Source organism: Grus americana, chromosome 6, assembly GCF_028858705.1.
Source record: "Grus americana isolate bGruAme1 chromosome 6, bGruAme1.mat, whole genome shotgun sequence".
Taxonomy (NCBI): domain Eukaryota; kingdom Metazoa; phylum Chordata; class Aves; order Gruiformes; family Gruidae; genus Grus; species Grus americana.
Window position 1 is genome coordinate 31,820,351 of NC_072857.1, and position 22,554 is coordinate 31,842,904.

General features: G+C 43.6%; 1 protein-coding gene across 10 annotated transcripts in view; it reads left to right on the forward strand.

The window, feature by feature from the left end:
* The first annotated feature begins 11,561 nt into the window (after positions 1 to 11,561).
* ANKRD44 (ankyrin repeat domain 44) overlaps positions 11,562 to 22,554 on the forward strand; it is a 148,469-nt gene continuing 137,476 nt past the window's right edge. For 6 of the 10 annotated variants that reach the window (XR_008577570.1, XR_008577571.1, XM_054829496.1 and 3 more), the window contains exon 1: positions 18,824 to 19,544. Coding sequence is in view for 7 of the 10 variants with exons in the window: in XM_054829496.1 (XP_054685471.1) it covers positions 19,518 to 19,544 (27 nt within the window). In the remaining 3 variants the exon portion in view is untranslated. Of the gene's footprint in view, positions 11,766 to 18,822; positions 19,545 to 22,554 lie in introns of those variants that run through there. The other 4 variants (XM_054829498.1, XM_054829502.1, XM_054829500.1 and 1 more) reach the window with 3 other exon arrangements.

Here is a 22,554-nt window from a genome sequence, read left to right on the forward strand (position 1 = left end):
GCTTTATTCTAAAATTCTTTAGGTGAAAACAGCAGGAACTTCTTGAGGTCTTTATTACTGAACTGTTCCCTTGGAGGGTAATGTGCATTCCAGTCTATTTCTAGTGCTTTCTGATTTAATAATATTGTTTGTATTACAGATGGCCTTAGGGTGGAGGGCTGAAAAAATCCTGTGAGAGTTGAGAAACTAGCCAAAAGAGAGCTCTGAAACAGGTAGGAATGGATGATGGCTCCTGACTTCTAGATGTGTCTTAGCAAAACAGGTACTCTATAAACAAGTCAAATTGTAAAAAATTTTCTGGTAAGATGGAGGGGGAGCAACTTCAGTTTGTTCTCTTTTTTTTTTTTTTTTTTTTTTTGGTATCTTTCAAGCTCATCACTTTAATTCTCAAACGTCTTTTCGTAAATCTTTTTGAGGAAGATAGAAACTTTTCTGAGAAAAGAGGGAAAGTGGAAGGAGATCTGTTTGATGAAACAGAATTGTACATAAAATTGGGGTGTTTGTTGGGTTTTTTGTCATCCCAAGTGTCTGGTACGAGATCTGGTTTGAAACAGCAGTATTGAAGCGCAATTCTTTGTGTGGTGTCATCAGTAGGCTTTTTTTTTTCCTTCTCGGGACCTTTGTGCATCTCTGGAATTCTTGTGTAAAAAGGCCATCTCTGGGTCATATACTGTATGATGGGACTTTCTAGGAGCCTACAGCAGCTCTTAAAGAATTTTGCCTATGTTCTTTAGCAACCATACCAAGTTATATTTAGCACAGGCAGATGAAGGAGACAGTATCCAAGAATACTGACTTCCATTTTTCTTCTGCCCAAGGGCAAAAAGTTTTGGGGAAGGAAGTAAAGTTACTATCTAGATACACTAGTATGACACCTGGCCATCTGTAGATAGACGTTTCTTTTCCAGTACAAATTAATAATGAATGGGAAAATGTTACTCTGAGGCTGTGGCTGGTGCTCGCTTGCAGATTTCTGATTCAGGACAACAAAGGGAAAAGTGTTAAAATGAATGGAAAGATTGGGTCACTGCCCAATTTCTTTAAATTCCATTAATGAATAATTAATTGTGTCATTAATATAGAAAAATAGACTAGACTAGAACAAAAGATCTGCTGCTGTTTTGCTGCTTTTTATAAAATGACACATGCATTCAGCTTGGCCACTGAGAAGTTTGCCTTGCTACAGAATTGCTGTGTGGTGTTTGGTAAATACAGGTGTAAGCATAAAATCTGGATGTCCAGAGAGTCTCTTGTTTTCCTTATTAGGTTTCTTTGTAAAGGAAACCAAGTGTTCCTTCCCAGCTCCACCTCCCCCCCAACCCTGCACCCTTCTGGATTTACATACAGCTCCTAACTAATCAGTGAATTGCAGAAAACCCCTCTATAGACTAAAGCCTCACTGACAGCCCTGATTCTTCTGAACAGGCTCATCCAGTATGCAGAATGAGATGGAGGGACCTATCGGGGGGGGGAAAAAAGGTATGTGATTTTTGTATTTATTTCAGTTACAATGATGCATTTGGAAAGGGACAATGAATTAAGAGAGCATAAGCTATACTGCAATAAGCAATACTGCCTTGGGCTTTTCCTAGTTTAGAATATTTGATTTTACAACTTAACGTCATTCTTGATTGTAACTGATTTTTTTGTTTGTTTGTCTAATGGCAAAAAAAGGATGCAGCAGTTGTATATACCAATGTTTCCTTACAGTCTAAACTTCTCCATCAAAGCATGCCCCTTTACAGCCTGAGCTGATGGGGCTAAAATTAGCCAAGGCTAGCAGTTATCCTTAAGGTATGCTAATCTTACATGATTGGGAGAAATTTTTTTGTGTGTTTTACCTGAGCTACTTTCTGAGAGCAGCAAAAGATAATGATCTAATGTTGCCTCGATTTTATGTTCACTGAAACCTGCACACTTCCCCATGTGTCTGTACCAGACTTCTTTTCACTCCTGCATGTCTTGGCACGGTAGCCATGGTGGCAGTGGGAGCACTGAAGAGAGATTCTCCCTGCCTTTGTTGCACTTGCCACCGCAGCAGTTCCTGGATGCGTGAATAATCAGTCACCGCTGGAAAATCCTCACTCTGCTGCTCAGACTGGAGTGTGCCAGGTAGAGGGGGGTTTTGAAGAATACAGCTGCTGAATTCTACATTGTTTTGGAGAATACTGGGGAGTACAGTGTACATGTATATCTATATTGGCCAGGTTGATACCAGTCTTCCTTGTCCAGCCTGAGGTACATGGGCTGCTCCTCTGCAAAGTAAAGTGGAGATGGAGCCTGTTCAGTGGCTTTTTACATTCAATTTCTTGATCCTTTTGGATAGTCATTGTAGGAGATGGAGTTTGTCAAGGTGTTCCTGTCAAGGAAACAGGATGCCAGAAGGTTACTGAACTGCTAGATTTTCTGTGATGCTGTTCTGTGTGTACCTCCAGAGGGAACACTGGAAAGCTTATTCCAAAGCACAGCAGAACTTTGAGCTCAAGGCAGAGTTGAGAAGTTTAAGTTAGTAAATAAAGTTTTGCAAATAACCCTGAAATGCATTGGGAATTGTCATTACATACATAAGGTAAATTTTAATTTACCTTTTGTCAGAGACCCTGAGATTGCTTCAGGAGTGGCAGTTTTTTCGCAAGAACAGAATTTTGATGCCCACCATAAGGTTTTGAGGTTTTTGACAGAATTTCAAAGAATTATGCAGCAAAGTATGGCTGTGATGATTTTTAAGTAAAATTGCATGTAAGAGTCCTTAAAAGTTAGCAAAACAGACTTTCCACATTTTATTGTCAATGAAGGCATTCTACTTTCTGACAAATGGTTCACTATGAATAGCTTCTAACATGTTAAGAAAGGTTGGAGCTTGGTATGGTTGTAATAAACAGAATCATCTGAGCAATAAATGCTAGGAACCCTTAAAGAGTGTGTATCGCATATATTCTGTTCACTAGCTTTACAGACAAACCAAACCAAAGTGCTTTCCTTACAAATTTTACATCCCTGTGACTCTGAGATTACATGATACAAGTTTCTTCTCAGTTACTTTTCACAAGTATGTTTCTTAAGGCCACTTTCTTAAACCTTTTGCTGCAATGACCGTTGTGAAATCAAGATTCAGACAGCATTGTGTCACATTGATTATTCTCCTACACATTTTTCTCCAAGCTAAGCAACGTATTTTCCCTCTATTTAAGCTGCTGTAATGAATATCCTTGTTACTAATAGACTGGGGTGGGACAGGAAACAGCTTTCAGATTTGTGGTTCTCCACTAAACATGGAAAGTGTTGATGTGTGAGTGAAGTGATTGCCTGTTTTTAACGTACATCTGCAAACCAACTGCAGAATCTCACTCTTTGCCAGTTGAATAAAAAAGGAAGAGGTAAATGTGACGCGCTCTGTGACCCAAAGTACAGATCTGTACGTCAGTGTGGTGCTGCATGCTGGAGAGCCTTGAGTCTCACCAGTAGTAGCTGAAAGATTCCTGCTGCCCCTGGCCTCCAGTCCTGGCTCTCCCTCTGGCCCACGTGGTTTAAACTGCAGCCTTCCCTGTGCTCCCCTCCCAGTTGTACCACTCGAAACCATTGTGGGGTTTGTTAAGACCTCCCAGAAGCCTGGATAAAGAGATCCGGTGCACCACTGGGCGAGGAATGCCTCTTCCTTACCCACTTATGCGCAGTCATTCCTAACACCAGCCCCAGACCAAATGTTCTGGAAGTTATAAGTTATTTGCAGGCAAAAGAGCAACAATTGCTTTATGAATTGTGAGTAAATGAGGGAGTAAACGGACTTGATCTGTTTATCCCAAGACTGTATCTTAGGGGTCTCAGGTCAATTACTGTGTCCTCTCTTGACAGTGATCATAATTTCAGGTTTTCTGAAAGCTTGCTTGCTTGATGAAAAGAGATTGTTCTTTTGCTTGTTTTTTTTTTTAAGGTGTTCTCCAGGGTCTACATCCATTTATGCACTCCGAATCTCCTGTTCCTCTCACAAGTAGAGACAGTTTGGTCACCTTAATATCTAAGTGTTCCTTTCCACTGATAGATAAATATTTCTTTGCTTTATTAGCAATCATCTTCTGCACTGAGCTGGCTAATAAGCTGATTCAATGAGCTGTACAAGTTGTTTCCCCCTCTCCATCCCGTTTCCTCTGACGGCTTGCGTTTCTCACTGAAGAATGCTGGTCCTCACTGGTCGTAATGCTTTGTGCTGGGTTTTTATGTTAAAACCATACATGATACAAGCCTCTGAATAGGCTAGCTGTCCTTCGTTGCTGGCTTTTGATTGAGACCAGATGTGATGGCTGTTAAGCACCCTCGAGTGACAAGGGTCTGAGGTGACTTATTTGCAGCCACTTCTTAGGGAACTTTAGAAAGAGTGACCTTCAATCCCTGCCTGTCATCCAAAACAGTAGAACAGAACTGTGTTCAAATACAGTGATTTTGCTTTGAAAACCATACATTTTTGTCTCTCAAAGTCTAAGTCTCCAAGGATCTGTGGATCTTGAGCCCAGCTGATAAAAGGAATGGAACTGGCCATTTATTATTTTAGCTAATAAAAGAGGATATTGTATATTAGCTTTTTCACATTCCAAGGCACTAGCAACAGAATGAGGGTTAAAGGCGTCTGATACTCACAATTAAAGAATGGAGCCTTTGTTTTTAGCACAGTATGCAGCTGAGACAGAAGGAATATGCCAGGAAATGAAAACCAGGTGGCTTGGGTTTGAATTTTTAAGACCAAAGAAATGACCTTCAAAAAAGGCTATTTCCTCACTTAATAAAAATAAGTTAAATGTATACAAAATCATTTAATTATTCTCTGCATTGGTTTGCAGATGTTTCTGTACATATCTTATATTTCCACATAACAAACATGATGAATAGATTTGTCTTAAAAACCCTGCTGAGATATAGCTAGAGATTTCTGTAACACTAGGTTCTAAGTCAGTTTTTACAAGATTGGAAGGTACACAATATCCAGTGAGAGTGGGCACAAATTTTTGTCTCACTGCAATATATATTAGACATTCAGCTGCATACAAATATTACTGTTAATGTTGCAGTCATAATACTACTACTTACATGATACTACCAATCTTGTCTCAGTACCTAAAAAAAAAAAAACCCTAAACAAGCAAAAAGAACCCTCAAAACTCAAACAAAAAGCGCCTCCACACAACACCCTGACATTTAAAAAAAAAAAGTATAAGCAAAATCAAGGGCATAATTGTTTCTTATTCCCTCCTGTTTATTATGATATTTATTGTAAAAGATGTAACTATGGTAACTTAAACTTAGCATAAGGCATCTGTAAAATAAAATGACAAGTTATCATTTAACACAATTATAATTTTTTTTCAGGTGCAGCTTTCATTTAAACCTTGGAAAACTAGAGACAACACACTGCAAATCAGCTTGGTTTTGTTCTCTTGAAAAAGGTGAACATGACTTCATAGTGACAAGCTGTAGGGTTGTTACCCACGCAGCAGTACAACTGTAATTGCCATTAGAGCTTCACCAGCCTGTATTGCAGCTGTCATCTCCTGCAGTGGTAGGCTGTGTCACAGGCTTTGCTCTTTGCCCAGATGATGCTAGAGAAGTGTATCGGACCGCAGGTGTAAAGCTGCTTCTCCAGGGTCTGCAGCACAGGACCTATTGCTGTGTGCTTTTCTGCGGCAAGAAAATTAATTCACGTGTTGTGACTTGAAGCACTGTCAGGTGGTCGCTGGGAAGCTTCTCTTGCAGCATTCTCCTCCTAGAAACTGGGCTTCCTGCTTAGTATCTAAATTAAGGCTATAGAGGTGCTTGTTGATAGGGGTAGTTTTGCCTGTGCTAGCTAGCACATTGTTAAACACATTCTACAACTTGTTGGTGTCAAGGCAAAGTGTACTTTTTTCAAGTAGTTGATTCAAAGCCTAGTTTATCTTAATTAGGTAGCATGTTTCCAAGAACAGTTTTTATTGTCTGCGCTTATACTGTGCTTCAGAATGTTGTTCGAAATGTTCTACCACCTGCACACAGAGTATGATAGACCTAGGACAGCAGCTGACCAACATTCATACAAGAATCTCAACCTTACTTTTCCTAAGCTTTTTGCTGACTCTAGTCTGGCATTCTACTCAAGATGTGAGTGGGCTTCTTGACTTGCTAAGTTTAATGAACAAGTCCATCTTTGTCAAAAATGCTTCCCTGCTACTATGTTTTTTTTTTATTTTGTTGTTTTGTGTGTAAGGTTTTAGTGGAATGTTCCTGTAGAGTTTACAGTAACAAAGGTGTTTAATTACCAAATGCTATCATATGCATATCATTTGCTCACTATTTGTAGGAAGTTACAATTGGTAATTGCATAAGCCTTCGCATGGCTTGTATTAAGATCTTTCTCTGAATCACTGTCTGAAGATGGGAGAATAACTTCCCAATATTAATATGCATACTTTCCAGTATTAATATGCATTTACTTGCCCATGCGCAAGTAAAAAATGCATATGTGCTCCTGGGTGTAGCTTGCTCTTATGACCAGTTACAGTTTTTCTATACTTCTTTGTGTTGAGGTAGCTTTTTGGGCATCTCAGTCATTGGAGACAGGCCTGCAGTACAGATTTTTTTGAGTTACTACATTTTCATACATTGGTTATTCTCTTGGTGTTAGAAATGCAAGTCTGTTGTTCATGACAGCTTGTCAGCTACCAGCTCTATATCCTTTGTGCTGATGTAATGCCATGTACCACAGTTGTCCACCCTTCAAAAATCTTATTTTTCATGTAGTGTAGGATATGCAGTGATTTTTTTTTTTTTTAAAAAACCACAATGAAATACAACCAAAAAAACCCCAAACCATCAAAACAAAATACAACCACCACCACACTTGCCTTTTAGCTTCTGTCACTAGGCACTTGGATTGCAATTTTTAATTGCTGTCCAAGCGAGGCTTATAAAGCTTTCTCCAATGTCAGAGAAGAGGCTTCCAGTAAGGGTCTTTGCCGGCACTGCTGTGAGGGATGCCTATGTGATATAGATACTGCCATTTGGGAGATGTTTGGAGACTTCCTGTGCAGTTCAGCTATCAAAGAACTTCCTGAGACATCTGTTAAAGGTTTTACCTCTTTTCTTGCTTCCTTTGGATTTCTTGGGGCCTCCTTGTTACCTACCTCTGGAGTTTTGCTGCTATGGATTGTATTTTTCCCCCCAAAGGAATTAGCATGCATCTGACTGTAATACTTCTGTTACCATTGCTTGCAAATCATCCCTCTGTGAACACATGCTGTCTTTTTATTTATTCTCCCCTATTTCAGGAGTGTGTGCTCTTTCCATTGATAAACAAAAGTTGTAACCCTCAACCCTGCTCAATTCCTTTTTTAACACCACAACTGATGAGCAATTGTTTTTAACTTTTTATTGTTTAATCTGTTCAATTTTTATATTGTTTTACTCATATGTTTTTTCCTCTAACTGGATCATTTTCTTGTTATATCACATCCATTTTATATGACTTAGTCAAACCAAAACTCCAGGTGTCCTAATCAAGATATAAGTCCTGGACTTTGCTTAAAGTACCCGCTACCACTATGTTTAGTTCAAGTGCTTTCTTGTTTACCCCAGAATATATTTCCTGAGGGTGGAGAGTTAAGGTCTGGGTCCTTGGTCCTGTGTTACGTAGAATAAGGGTCTTAACAAGCAAACGGCTTTGCTTTACTGTTTTAATTTAGGGTTAAAATGTGGAGCTGCCTAGCACACCTTGTGTATTGTCTTGTGAAAAGTTTGATTTATGTGCTTGAAACTGGGCAAGTGTGGCTGTAAAGAAGGGGCAGTGCATGGTGGTTAAAGCATAGTAGTGGATACTGGGACTTCCTGCTCTGCCAAAGGATTTTGTCAGTGACTCCATTGCTAAACTTTTCTGGAAAAAAGCAGTTTTGATGCTTCGTATCAGTTCTTGGAAACCAGCGTGAGGGGAGTGAAAGGAATCTTACCATAAATTAGAGGAGAGTTGCTGCCTTCTTCCAAGAGGTGCTGTCAGAGTAGAAGAGGCACTGGCTAAGGCATTGGTTCCAGAAACACAAGAGGAGGAAAATGTATTTGACATGCAAATTATTAATTTCATCTGCTGTTCTCTTGCACTTTATCTGTGTACACATTGTATGTAGTTACTTTGTGAAGATCTGTTTCATTTTAACTACCATGTATCCCTGAAAGTTGACACTTTTAACCCCAGTCTCTACAGAGATGCATCTGTGGGAAGAAGGCATTTATACTGGGGAAACATCAGGCTTGGTGCTGGGTTTAGGGCCTGCAGGAATGAGTTCCAAGGTCTGACCTCTGAGGAGACCAGGACATGTAGGTCTGCAAGCCACGACTGAGCTGGTAAATCCACTCTAAAACCTGTGAGAGTCACTTGAGGCCACCCAGGTCCCTGAGCTTGAGCACATGGGCTGTATGCAGCAAGGGGGTGCTGTGCCAGCAGTGCTTGCAGTTTCTTCCTCTTCCCTCTTCCAGTGATACTGAAGTGGATCGATCTGGTTTACTATCCCTCATATTCAAGCAGTCTAAGAAATATGGCAATTTAGAAGCTGTTGAAAAATTAAGCATTTATTTGCATCTGGGGTAAATTATTGCAAGGCATGTTTAGAGTGTGGATTCTCCCCAGCAGTCTGCCCACAGGAAGACATCCGAGAGCCCAGCTGGTGCTATTTACTATGGCAGAACAATGCTTTCCATCCTTCAGGAGGCAGGTTCCCTTTCCTTTCCAGGGCTTGGCTTTGTCTTATTGCTGAGATAAGAATGCTTCTTACAGTGTTTCTTTTTTCATATCTGCTAAACTGAGTTGCTGGAGTGAACTCGGGCCATCTGTCCTGATGCTGGAAAGGAAGAGTACAGCCTGCTGTCAGCTATCCTAAGCCGCTAGCAAATCAGCAGTGTGACATGGAGGACTTAGTAAGGAGTCTCATGCTGAATTGGAGACCATTGTGATTAAAACCAGTCTGCCCTACTTGGCATACTGATTCAAGATGTTGCTGTTTAGTGGGGAGCATTCTAGTAATACAGGCGTAGCTTTTCCTGCTTCTCTGACTGTGTCCTCTTCCCTGCTTCCACGTAAGGGGGTTTGAATCCATAACATACAGTTTGGAAAATTAGTTTCCTGCATAGTCAACACAGAAAGTTACAGAATTGCTGAAATGCTGTACTGAAATGTTGTTTCCTGTGCTAAAGGAACTGCAAAACCTGCCAGGAAGTGCTGCGTGATAGGGGTGTGATTTGTAACATTATTTGTTGGAAGTACTAGTTACTTGTGCCGCAGCTGGACAGCAGAGTTAAGATTTTAATGCATTATTAAATCATTAGTACTGGTATACAAGCATAAATTTGTTTTTAATGTGAAGTAAGCAATCAAAAAAGTTATATCCTGATACATTCACACAGTTTTGTTTTGAGATAGAATGGAATGAGCTCTTGCCTTGCCATTCCCCAAAGATGTAGGTTTGACATTTCTGAACTCCAACATTCATCTCCATATCTGAACACTGGCTGCTTCATGGTGCTGTTTTACTACCAGCAAGGTGTTTTTCATTCTCACTGTGCCTTGGGATTTAGGCAATTAGAGGGGAGTAAGGCAGCTGTACCATAAGCCTAGAAGCTCATTTCTAACCTGCTTTATTCTTGTAGCTGTATCAGTGCTTATGTCTGGAGATGTTAATAGTGACATTATCTGGAGCACAGCCGTTGACCCACTCTTATGATGTTGAAAGAGGATCAGGGAAGACATCTGCACTCATGCAGAATCTTACAAATGTCCTTGAGGCATCATGCAAGTGCGAGGTCCATCTGTATGGGCTGAATCCATAGATTTTTATCTTGGGACCAGGCACATGTGCTCAGCATTATTTGTTCCATTCATTGCTAAGTCAAAATATTGTGCAAAAAGCATATTTAAGAATATACAGTGTGAGAAGAACTTTAACTATTGTATTCTGCATATGTAAAGAGTACTTCACATTTTTTTAAAACCATATAGCTGATATTCACATTGTATGAAGCTCTAAAAGGCTTCTACAGTGAAAGACAAATCCATTTTAAAGGGATTTGAATAGACTGCAACAGAGTTACTTGTTCTTGGAGTCATGACTTTCCTCTCAGATACCTTGTTCCAACTCATAAATAGTGGGTGGGCTCCTCATTTCTTAGAGGGAAAGTAGGGTTTAGTTGGAAACACTTCATATTTTGGTCTGTTGAATCTTTTTTGTTTGTTTATTGAAGACTCTCAGCAGTTCTTACACACAGAGGCTGGGTTTTGGTAAAGAACGTGCAAGATGAACTGATATTGATGTAAGTCAGAGCAAGGTCATGAGCTATCCAAAAATCTAGTACAAGTAAAACCGGTCAACCACAGGAACTTCCTATTTGTAGCAGTTTCTGGTGGGCTTCACCGGTGTTGGTACGTGCTGCGGACTTTCCTAGGAGGCGTTGTACAGGCAGTATGGCCATCAGGCAGGTCATTATAATTTCACCAACATCATTGCAGTTAAGGACAGGTTCCTGCCTCTCTACCCTGTTTCTCTCCAGTCTCTGTAGGGCTTTAAGAGACACTTCCTGACCTAAAGAAATTATTTTTTTTGTCCCCTCCCAGGAACACAATAAGCCCCTGTCAAAACAACCAGTTGTTTATTCTGATGAATGTATGTAATTATTAAAAACAGAACAACCTCTTGGAGAAATTGAACTTCCATCAAATTCTTACAAATTTCTCTTTCCATTACCTTGTTTGGAAATGAAAAGGGGTTGGGGTAGAGAATGCTTTGTTTTCTTTTTCTTTGGAAACATCCTTATTTGGCATCTGTAAAGCATTTACATTCCCTAGTTCTGGATCAAAGTCCTTTCATGGCTCATGTTACTTATTTCCTTCTTTAACTGAAGCACAGAAAGAAAAATGGATTTTTTTTCTCCTTCAGGCTTACAGTATAAACCATTGTAAAAAGTCAAATCCCAGTTTTTAGCAGCGAAGTAGCGAGAATGAGGAATAAAACATCTCAAAATGTATAATCTGAAGAACCACCACCACCCAGTTCAGAATGAATGCTGTCAGTAAATGCGAGTCTCTATAGCAGTTACGAAGCATGTAGGGTAAAACTTAGTAAAACTAAACTGAGGTAACTGTGCTGCTGGATTTCCTTCATTCTTCATGTTCCAAAGGTTTGTGCTCTTCATGGGAGGAACTTTGTCCTCTTCAGCCTGTGTAGAGGCTAGTACAGTTGGCCAAGTGTTGGGATACAAACTGCAGTTGGATCAGGCACTGGAAATGTTAGAAGCAAAACACTGTTTTCTCTTTTTGTATGAGTGGCAGGATGAAATTTGGGGTCAGCAGAATTATTTTCTGATAGAACAGGGAACTCCTGTGAATCTGCTATGACACATGGTCTTGTTTTAAATTTGCAGGAGAACGTAGATAGCTTTGTTTCTGAATGCAGAACTCTTTCCAAGTCTGCCCCTCCCATTGATTCTGTGCCCCGAAGAGCTTGATGTTTCTGCTTATTTTCAGAGCTGTGCTGGCTACTCCTCTGGCTTTCTGCCTTTTTGTAGGCACGTGGAGCTGAGTCCCATCACCCTTCAGTTTGCAGCCTTCTAGGCTGTGGCTCATGACTTTGAATATTGGCTCTCTGCTGTTTGCCAATATTGACACACCAGAAGGGTGTATAATGGCTGTTTCTGATTTATCTTCCAGGAAGAATTTGGATGTCTATCAGTTTTAGCATGGCCTGTGATGATCCAACTAGCTTGAGGTAAGCCAGTATCATAATACATGTACCCTTTTTTCTCCTGAAAACAAATTGTAAATTCTCATCTATATTTTACTATATTTAGATATTTTAATTGGTTTGTTTCACAGACTTTCCTTCTGCAAAGTTCTAGTCTAGTGTTCCCTTTTCATAAGGGAATATCTAGTACTGCACAGCATGTTTCATATTTAACCATAACGCAATATGGACTACAGTATGTTAGGCTGATTTGTTTCCATTAGCTTTCATCCAGCAGATCTGAACTTAATCCAGACTTGCAGCAGTCCTCCAAAAATAACGTTACTGACACCCTCTGTCACATCGCTCTCCCCGCAGAGCTCTCGGCCACATTACTTCTCTGATGGAAGGGAAGAAACCTCCCTTTGGATTATGAGCTAAACCCTCACATCAGAGAGAAAACTGCTTCCTCCTTGGTGGCAACTGCATGTTAGTCGCTGTGTGCTCCCACACCCCTTCTAATTAAATGCAACTTCAGGAATGGGATTTCTTTCTTCATGTGACTTGAAAAATGAAATCTCTTGCTGACTTTTGGGCACTGTGAGCAATATAGTTGAGTTTGGATAAGGAATTTGCTAGTAGAACAGTCCCAAAAGTTACCTGGGTCTTAGAGCTGGTGTTCAACTCATTAGGACCTGGCTGAGGCTCAATCCTGGGCCCTTTGTTCCTCTCTGCACACTGAGAATGGATTGATACATATTCCTCATTTCCAGCAATGCTCCTCGCTTCCAAGAGTGTGACCTTGGACAACCAACCTGGTTGTTTCTTTCCAAAATTACTCTGTTTTGGCTGATAGATTTCAATATTGCTGGCATTTATCCATTGGTGTCCTGCTGGCTGTACCTAGTACCAGGCAGAAGTGAAGATTATGCAGGTATTGAGAAGTGAAAAGACCAAGGACGTGAAATCTACTAATATTAAAATAATGATAATGTCCTGATGTAACTGAGATTAAAATTTGGTATTTTATAATAGTGTGACAGTTCAATGAATTTGATCTTGAGGATGTAAGAGTAAAAGAGAGACTTCAAAGCTAGGGATTACAAGTAATTAATTGCTGCAGGTTATTTACGTGAAGTGAGTGTATAAAGAGAGGTTGATGTCTATCAATGATATCTTTCTAACGAGTATGACTCATTAGATAAATACAACTTGTACAATTACCTGATGTTGCACTCAGAGGGGTACACAGGATGTTTCAATGTAACAGGAATCCTACCCCCTGGAGACCATTTGCTGAATTCTTCAAAGGTCAGGCATACTTCAAAATATAAGTCAGTGGAAAATGAGGATTTAGATTTAAAAAAAATAATATTTCAAAGCTGATGAATCACTTCAGACCATGAGCAGTGGAAGATACTGCTTTTAAAGTCCAAAGACTGTTGTCCTGAGTTGGGGGAGTGGGTAGGATTTGAATATTTTAAACTCATATATACTTACACTATGCACAAGGAAGCCCTAAACATACTTTTCTTATGTTCTGCTATTTTCTCTCCATGTTTTCCCTAGAAGATTAATGACACAGGAGATTTAAGGCATTGTATGTACCCATAAATGGAATAGGGCTGAGAACATAAAGTTTAAATACTGAACTTTCCTCTTTCTAACTTGGTTTTGCTAATCCTTTTTTTTCCCCCTCGCTTCTTTTTCTTCTTTTTTACTCTGGTACCTTAGCACCAGTTGGTATACAGTGTCTGTTTTGGTACAGAGTCCAGACTCCACAGCCAGGACAGCAGCTCGTAGTGTGGTAAAGTGTCCAATGTTGGGGTTTGGTGTGTTTGGGGTTTTTTTTGTTGGAGGGGTTTTTTTGTCTGTTGGAAAACTTAAAGCAGAATCAGATAACTTGGTATTTTCCAGGAAAGGAGGACAGGAGATAAAAGTTAAAACCCCAAACAAATGGCAAAATAACCCAGATCTCTCTGGCCCTCTTTATGTGATACAGGGCAGCAAAAGGCTTAGGCTTTTTCTTCTCCTCTGTTCTGTCCTCCCTGCATCATGTGAAACCTTGTCCAAAGCCTGTGGAAATCAATGTGTCTTTCTACTGACTTAACTGTTTTCTAGATTGAGCACCAGGCTACGTGACACATTGCTGAAAATTTTGTTGCAGTCTCTTGTCTGGGATGGTAAAGATAGATATGTATTTGCACAGGCCACTAACGCATCACTGTAAGAACTGAAGTGAGCCTAACGCTTACTGCTGTCAGTGAAATCTTCCCCTTTTGCAGCGATGTGTTTCTAGACTGGTGTAACCAGAAAGGAGTAGCCTCAGCTTAGCCTGTCTAGCTGTCATCTGCCCTAATTGCTCCCATTTTCAATACCTACCGCTAGTTACATGCACATCTGCAAGAGAGGTACTAGCTAAGACCAACAGTAAGAACACCTTAACATATGGGGGAGTTCCTTTTTGGTTAACACAGCAGAAGTCTGCAATAGTTATGATTTCAGCTTCAAATTCACAGTTTCCAGTTGTATCGTACGTCTAAGCCTCTCTGTGCATTAACTACATGGCTGCAGAAGAATAATCAACAAGTATTTGAAATGAGGAGGCCTGTGTCTGGATGAGAGGAGGTGCTGCTTAGGTCTTCTCCCTTCTCTGCCCTTATCAGTGAATTGATTAATTTTGTTTGATTCCTTCCCCTGTGTAAATACTAAGCAAGGAGGAAAAAGAACTTGATATAAAAAGAATCTCCCATGGGAAAAAATAATAAATTCTGCCTTGCGAAAATAAATCACAGAAGGGAGAAGACTTCAAGAGGGCAATGACCAGCAGCTTTGAAGCACCTGCTGAGGTGACTGCCCTCCTCCCACCCCCCCCAATCACCCTGTGTGCTCCACCAGTGCAGGAGAGGGAAATGGTGACAGCAATAATTAGTTACCATCTCTGGCGTTTCACTTGCCCAGTCTCCTGCTGTGGCCGGTGTTTGCCGTTCTATTTCAAATTCACGTAGGTCTGTATGTTTTTGCTTGTTTCTACCACTACAGTCTCGTAATGATGCTTATACATCACTCTAACTCCCACCGAGTCTGTAAGGGGGAAGAAAGCACAGCAGGATGTTTATGCACTGCTGTTAGAGGATAGGCAAGAGACCAGAGGCATGCTAGATACCTGAAGTCATCAGAAATGGTTAGAGATAACAAATGTATCTTTTGCCATCAGTCCCGTCTTTCATCCATGCTCAACAGTGGCAAATAAACACCGCTAAGGAATATGCTGACTGTATTTACTTTAGCATTCTTCATGAGGCAGGAGCCAAACACGCGTCTAGGAGCAATTGCACCCTCCATCTGTGAGTGATCATCCTGCTTAAATACAGCAGCAGACCTGACTTTGGAGAGCAAAACAGGGCCGAGCCCTTCCCCTGCCTCTGCTGCTCAGCTGTGCAGGCAGAGCAGGAGCAGGGAGGAGGGTGGTGGTGCAGACTTTTGGCTGCCTTAAAGTGACCACATCCTGTTAAGCTGCGGAAACAACAGACTAACGCAGAGATCTGTCTGTCTGAGATGTAGGAGCGCTTGTGGGAACCCAGCAGATAATTTGCAGGCAAGTTTGTATTGCTGCAGGAGGAACAGAGGTGCAGGGAGAACTCTTGACCGTGATCCTGTGCTTGGTCTCCCACCCACGTCCCGGTTCTCTGTAGTGTTTAAGTACAGTGCAAATGGATTTATTTCAACAAGGTTGCTTTCTTTTCCTCTGGTGCAGCTCGCAGATATTGTTTTCCTGATGCTGTGTGGGAAGACTAACACTAAGTCTGTGATGGCAGAGTAACGCTTAGAGCAGCAGCCAGTGGCCTTTACCTGAGATCCTTCCCCAGCTGCACCTCAAAGGTGGGAGGATTTCCCTGTACAAGCAGGAAGCCAGGCACCACAAGACTGAGTTGGTTGCCCAGGACCACACAGGAACACCATGGCATGAGGGAGAATTGATAGTGAATCTCTGAAGTCCTAAGTCAGTGCCCAAATCAAGACTTGCAATATTACACCACGTGAAAGTAGCATGTGAGATCTTAACGAAGAGCAGATCATTTATGCTGATGCTTAAGTCCTGTTGAAGTCACATGCTTAAATCTAAGCGTGCCTGGGAGTTTTGCTGAGCCCAAGCTGGTATAAGAATGCTAAGTGCTTTCCTGACACAAAATGTGAATGAGGAAGTGGCTCATACATGTACGACTGCTAATAGCAAATGGCGTTCGTCCAGTTTCAGATGGAACTGGAGGAACTTTGGTTTTGCTGGGGACAGAAAAAAAAAAAAGGGAGAGGCCTGTTACAGTGGGCCAGTATCCTGCAGAGCCCTGTTGTGTTGTGGCCAGAAGGTCAAGAAATGTCAGTGTGGGCAACTACAAAATTTGGGGCCGTTCTGTTCTTCCTTGCTGTTGGCCAGAAATCGTTTAAGTGCTAAAGTTCAAGACTTCGTATTCCTATTTTGCTTTTTAAAATATGTAATGGGAGGGGTGTTTGTGTTTCAAGAGTTGAACTGGATGCACAGAGTCGTCTTAGGATTTGGCATGGGTCAGTAAGGAACAAATGCACCAACCATCCTTAGAGGGTTTCTTTCCACTTCCATGTCAGAAGCGCAGTGTAGCCCTAGGGCTTTTTCCTTTCCAAATACAGCTTTAATCCATGATGACAATACCTGGCAAGCTCAGGTATATTCTCATTAAGGCTGTTGCACACCTGTTTTGATGATACTTGTTAATGTCTCAGTATGGAAAGCCAGCATGATGCTACAGGTTTGAGAGTTGCAGGTATGACCATTACTTGAAAAATTAGCTATGGATACTAATGTCTTTGTGCCTCTTCTTCCCCAAAAAGACAGTTGAGCATACTACATTGTTTCAGGCGAAAATGTGCTATGAAATTACTGTTATGTACCAGCCAGGACTAAGAAGTTGTTGAGTAAAATAGCTCAGAAAAGAGTTGATTCTGCATGTGAAGTCAGAAGCCTGTAATGTAGCTGTTTGTGCTATTTTGTGAACAGGAGAGGAGGATGTTGTACTTTCAGAGAAATCTTGGGCTCCTTTACTGTGATGGTAGTGTTTGTAGCACTGTGACCAATCTTGGCAGTTCATGCAAATGACACTTTAAATGGATAGTGTAAATATAATTGTAAGGACCTCTCTAAACTGAGTACTGCCCTGTTAGTAGGGGATGTGAACACTTTCTGTTGTCCTGCGTGCCCCAGGGGACCTTCCCAAGGAGCGGTGTCATAGATGGTTGGTCCTGCCAGACACCATCCTGTGACACCTCTCCTGGCACAAGACTCTGCTTGTTGGGAACAAAAAACTTCAAAAAAAATACTTTAACACTAGCTCACATCTAGCCCAATTATTTCCTCCCAAGGAACTGGGCTCCTACCGCATCAGCAGATTTCCGTTCAGATGGCATACCATCAGTTTAGCTCCCCGACAGGAGATTGTCGGGAGTCCCAAAGAAGTTACAAGGGTTTGTACGAGATTCTTAGATCCGAAAGTGAAGGGAGCAAAATGCAAATCTGAAAAATAATTTTTCTCATGTATCCACCAAGTTTAACTGCAGGGAAAATTCTGTGGTGAATGCTAAGTCCTTGGAAACAGGCCTTTACAGTGGAAAACAACAAAACAGACCTTTCCTTATAATGCTGAAAGTTCCCTCCATTTTCCCTTCTTCATTTTTTGCTTGCTTTCAGCTGGAAGTTAACTTCTGCTTACTTCTGACCTCTTTGTGGTGAGCGTGTGTTTCGACAGAGCCTGGGAGCAGGCTGTCAGAGCAGAATTTCTGGATTCAATCAGTGGGACGCAGAAAGGCTCTGGTCCTTGGTGCATGGCAGCGCAGGGCAGCCAACTGCCCTTCTTAGCACGTGGTTTGACACAGAACAAATCTGCTGATGCAAACATAATGCTTCTAGGTGTTCTGGCATGATGAAGACCATAAGGGGTGAAGATACTAAAAAGAAAAAACTACCTGAGTTCATACATTCTTAACAGGTACTGGAATCTCTCTTGCCGCTTTTTTATTTTGTTCTTTAAAAGATTGATTTATATTAACACTGTTTTTCCATGAAGACCACTTTAAAATAGGTGGAGTCAAAATGTGTTGTAACTTGTATGTTATTTTTAATCCCCATTTATAATGATGCCTCAGAAGCCTGAAACCAACATCTGTTTCCTTCTTGGATTGGTTTTCTTCCATAGAAGACACTTCCTTTTTTTTTTAAACTACTTAAAGTCACCCCCTTCTGTAATCAAAGGTTGAAAAGTGATAAATCACAGTTACATCGGATGTGTCACAGGGTACACAGGGAGCTTGTTACTGCAGAATCTAACTCATGGAGAAATACCTGGCCTCTGTGCAACATGGAGGAGGGGAAGAGGGATTCTTCAATCCTTTGCTCTTCAGTTACGTGTCCTTGGAAGAATGTAATTACCCTCATTACCTTCACTGTGTTTGGCATAATGCACTACAACAGGATATACAATGATTTTAATCAAATAACATGCTCCAGGGATTTGTCAGCTCTTGGGGGCAAGAAAGACTTTATCCCTTCATGCCTTTTTTTTTTTTTTTTTTTAGTTCTTCCCCCCCACCTTATGTGCTGGGTTGTGCAGTCTTGCTGACAGCCAGATCGGAGGGTGAAACAGAAATTTCCCCCAGGAACAGTGGATGATGCTCATTTTCCTCTGTAGCACAGGACAGGGACTGGGGGGCTTGTGTGCTTGCTTGTTGAAAAAGAAGTACAGTTTATCTGGTGTGCTAGGCCTTGAAAAGTGAAATGATATATTGAGTATAAAAGGTCTTGGACTTGTCAGGAGTTACCAGATTCTTGCAAGGCAGCTGTTAAAACTATATAATCCAAAAAGAGGTAAAAAACCCTGAAAGACTTGATGCCACGTCTGACTTTCCCTCTAACAGTTGTGCCTGTTTGATGGGATTTGACAAACAGTTCCTCTGCATACACACGTACACAGGGGAAAAAAGGGGAAGGTAAAGCCCCGGCTTCCCCTTTTACAGGGCTTTAGCAGAGCACGTTTCCCGCTTTCCCTCAGCGTGGTGGGAACCGCAGCGGGCCTGCAGCGCCCGGTCTTCAGGGGAGCGAAGGCCTTGGAGCCCAAGGGCGGGTCCCCGCCCGGCAGCCCCCCTGCAGCGGGACGGGGCAGCACGCGCGGCCTGCCGCAAGGACCGCCGCTGTGACGGGGCACCACCCTCTCCCTGAGGGGGCTGCGGGCGCTCGGGTTTCGCTCCTCCCGCCTCCAGACCGGCAGCAGCCAGCCCCTCCGGTCCCGCCCGCGGCGTGCCGCAGGTGCCCCCCGGGGACCGCCGACTACGGCCCGGGCCAGGGCCGCCCCCTCGGGGTGCGGGGCGGATCCGGGCGGCGGGGCAGGCCCTGCCTGGGGCGGTGCCGTCCCTCAGCCCGGCTACCACCGCCCCTCGCGCTGCCCGGCGGGGCGGGGGCGCCGAGAGCCCCCCGGGGCTGGCCCTGCGCTGCGCTCCGCTCCGCGCAGGCACCGGCCGCCGGCGCGAACAAAGGCGGCGGTGGCGGCGCGGCCCGGCCCGTGAGAGGCAGCCCGCCCGCCCGCCCGCCCGCCCCTGCTTCCTGGGCCGGGCCGGGCTGGGCTGGGCGAGGCGAGGCGAGGCGGCCTCCGCGCCCCCGCCCCGCCCCGCCGGCGCGGAGCGGAGCGGAGCCGCCGCCGCAGCAGCAGCGCCGGTCGCGGGGCGCGCTCGCCGCCCGTCGCAGGAGCTGCATGTGCGCGGGAGGAGCGGCGGAGGATGGCAGTGCTCAAGCTCGCCGACCAGGTGGGCGCCGCGGGGCGGGTCGGAGCGGGGCGGTGGGCTCTTCCTCAGCCGCGGGCGGGAGCGGGGCGGCGGGCTCTCCCTCAGCGTCAGCCTGCCGCGGCAGCGCTCCCCGGCCCGGCTCCGCGTTGTGTGGGGCGGCCGACCCGCCGTGGCGAGGCCCTTCTCCTCAGCTGAGTGCTCGGAGGGCCCCGGAGCGGAGGCGGCCGTGGCCGCACCGTGAGCGGCGCAGTCCCCTCTTCCTCAGAGGCGCCGCCGCTCGCCGTGTGGTGCCGGCTCCCCGCTGCCCCCGGCTCGCCGCCCGCCACAGATGCGCTTCTCTACCCCTCCCGGCGGACATTGTCTCTGCCCGCGCAGGCGGGCCGGGGGCCGGGGCTGGGCAGGGGGCAGGTCGCCGGGCGTCTCGGCGGCGGGGGCAGCCGAGTACTCGCCTCAGGCGCTTGCTCGGCCCCCGCCGCGTAGCCGAGCGTGCCGCCGCCGTCCCGCGGTCTTCGGTGAAATCCTGACATCTCCTGTCGGCGGGGTGCGAATAAGTGGATATTGGCTCGTTTCGAAAGGCCTCTTGGCTCTGCTTATCCTTCCTTGGGATTTCTCCCTCGTTTCATTGCCGTACCATACGGATAAATTATTTTTCATGTCGCCTTTTTACTTAGGAAGTGCCTTTTCAGTTTCGCTGTCGCCGTTTTTGCAGGTTGCTAGGAAAAAACATAGTATTAAACTCTTAGATCGTGTTAAATTTAGCAGACAGCTGTAATCAGTATTAAAGTATTTATCACTAGTAGTTAAAAGCACTTAAAAATATTTAGTAAATTGATATTAGGGTTCCCACATCCTGATTTATCCACATACTCTACCAACTGTTACACACTTTGCATGCTTTAATCTGCTATTTTTAATTTAATGTGGTCTGCCTGTGATCTGCACCGTGGGTGTCTTGCAAGCCTCGGACTTTCCTGTTGGGTTCAGAAGGACTGTCTGCAGTCAGCCCCTCTCCACATACCCCTTACTTAGAGATCACAAGCCTCTCTCGCAGTCTATTTATGCTTTTCTAAGAAAATCTTCCACTTGTACAAAGCCACTACGTAGCACGTTGAAAAGAGTTTTGAAAGGAAAAAAGGATAAAGCTGCTTCTAAAGTAAAAGTGGCACTCTGTGACCAAGCACAGTCTGTAACCTGTTTTTGTGTGTAAGAGAAAGCAGTATTTATGGGCTGTCTCCTGACATGTCCCTCGAACATCCTCATCTTTAGATGTGGTGCTTATGACTGGTAAAGAAAATGTTACACACCGTGAGGCTTTGCCACCCTGTGGTGCACAGACTGAGTCTCATAACTAAGGAGATTCAGGTAGGACCTGCGTATTAAAAATCTAAACAGCAAGCATTAATATTAATACATACGTTACAGGGACCAAAATTGTACCATTTCAGTGCTTTTCACATGTTTAATGAAACCTTTGAATTTACTGCCTTTAGAGTTTTTAAACCTTTGCTGAAATCTTGCAGCAAGGATTTTGCTTCAGCAGCAGCAGAAGTCAAAACAGATTTAAGTCAAGTGGATCATGTCTTGATGAAGTCTGTATTGCTATAAAAAACGACAGGCTGTTGTCTCAGCGTTCTCCCTTCTCTCCTGAGAACCCTCAAAGCTGAGAGTTGAGGCTCCTTAGATCTGCCACTATGTCCCTGCAGCGCGCCTGCTTTGGGGATGCTCAAAATATTGGTGGATGCTCATGGTGGTTCCTGGTCAGGCTGCGGCCTGGGACATGATATAACAGGCTGATAGTTGTTCTTTGTGGGTATGTGTCTTCTGTCATTTATGAAGAGATATTTTGGTCTACCTGTACTCATTCTACTGGTTCTCTTGATTTTCTTCAGTTTCTTCACCAGATCTTTTTCTTTCACTTCTGAGAGACTGGAGAAGGGGGAGGATACGTTCAAAGCTGGCTGTGGTGCTTCCTCTTAAACCGGCTGCAGAAGTTCATGTGTGCCTGTTTCTGTGTATTCAGAGCAGCTGTAACCAAGGCACTGGGGCTGCAACAGCAGCTCTGTGTGCATCAGGCCAAGCTGTACTTTCCATCTACATCAGGTTTGAAGAGCATCGTCCCCAGGCTGGCCCACCTCTAACTAGAAGAGGCACGGTAGCAGCAGTCCCACATGTTTATAGGCAGTCGCAGGCAAAACAGAGGTGAAGCTGGGACAAAGAATGATGTGCCTGGGAAGATTTACATTCCTGTAACAACTCCTGCCTGTGCTCAGACTTGCTGAGGCTGCAGGAGGAGGCTCCTTCTGTATGTCTTCCTGCTCTTGAGGATCGAGGCAATTGTGGCAGCGATAACATGCAGCGATTCAGGAAACTGTTTCCTTTTGCTCAAACATCAGAGGCCACAGCAGTCTGTGTGCTTGCAGGCTCCTGCAATGGGAATTACAGTATGTGAGAGACTGCGTACCACCGCTGCTGTGAACATAGGCTGCATTTTGTGCACTGGGTGTGCAGTCTGGTGCGGGTCTTAGTTGCGATGCTCGGGGGAGGTTCACTCCAAACCTGAGAGCTCTCTCCTCTGCCTGTCATTGTGATTTGTGTAGTGCGTGCTTTCCTCTGGATCTGTGACTTGATTGACCAGTGAGGAGAGCTTCATGTAAGAGAAGACTAGAGAACCCCCACGCTGAGAGTTTAAATGCGCATTTCTCTAAGTAACCTATTTCCTCCTTGCCTCCATTCTTGGCTTCTCTTACTAACCGCGTCTAACAGCACAAAGAGCATTTTAGACAGATGAGAAACTAATCACACCATTTTTCATACAGGCTTTGAAGATAGACAGACTTTCATTATTGCTTCTTTTTTGATATAGCTGAAAGGTGCCAAGGTATTGCTATGTTTAATCCTTCAAAGAGATTATCGACACTATCTGTTTGGCTGCACTCACTTCTTAGGCAGGAGAGCTTAGTTTAAGAGTTTAGCATTAGTAGAGTTTAGAATTAGTGTAGGTTACTTGAATTTGCTTCCAGTGATGGTAATT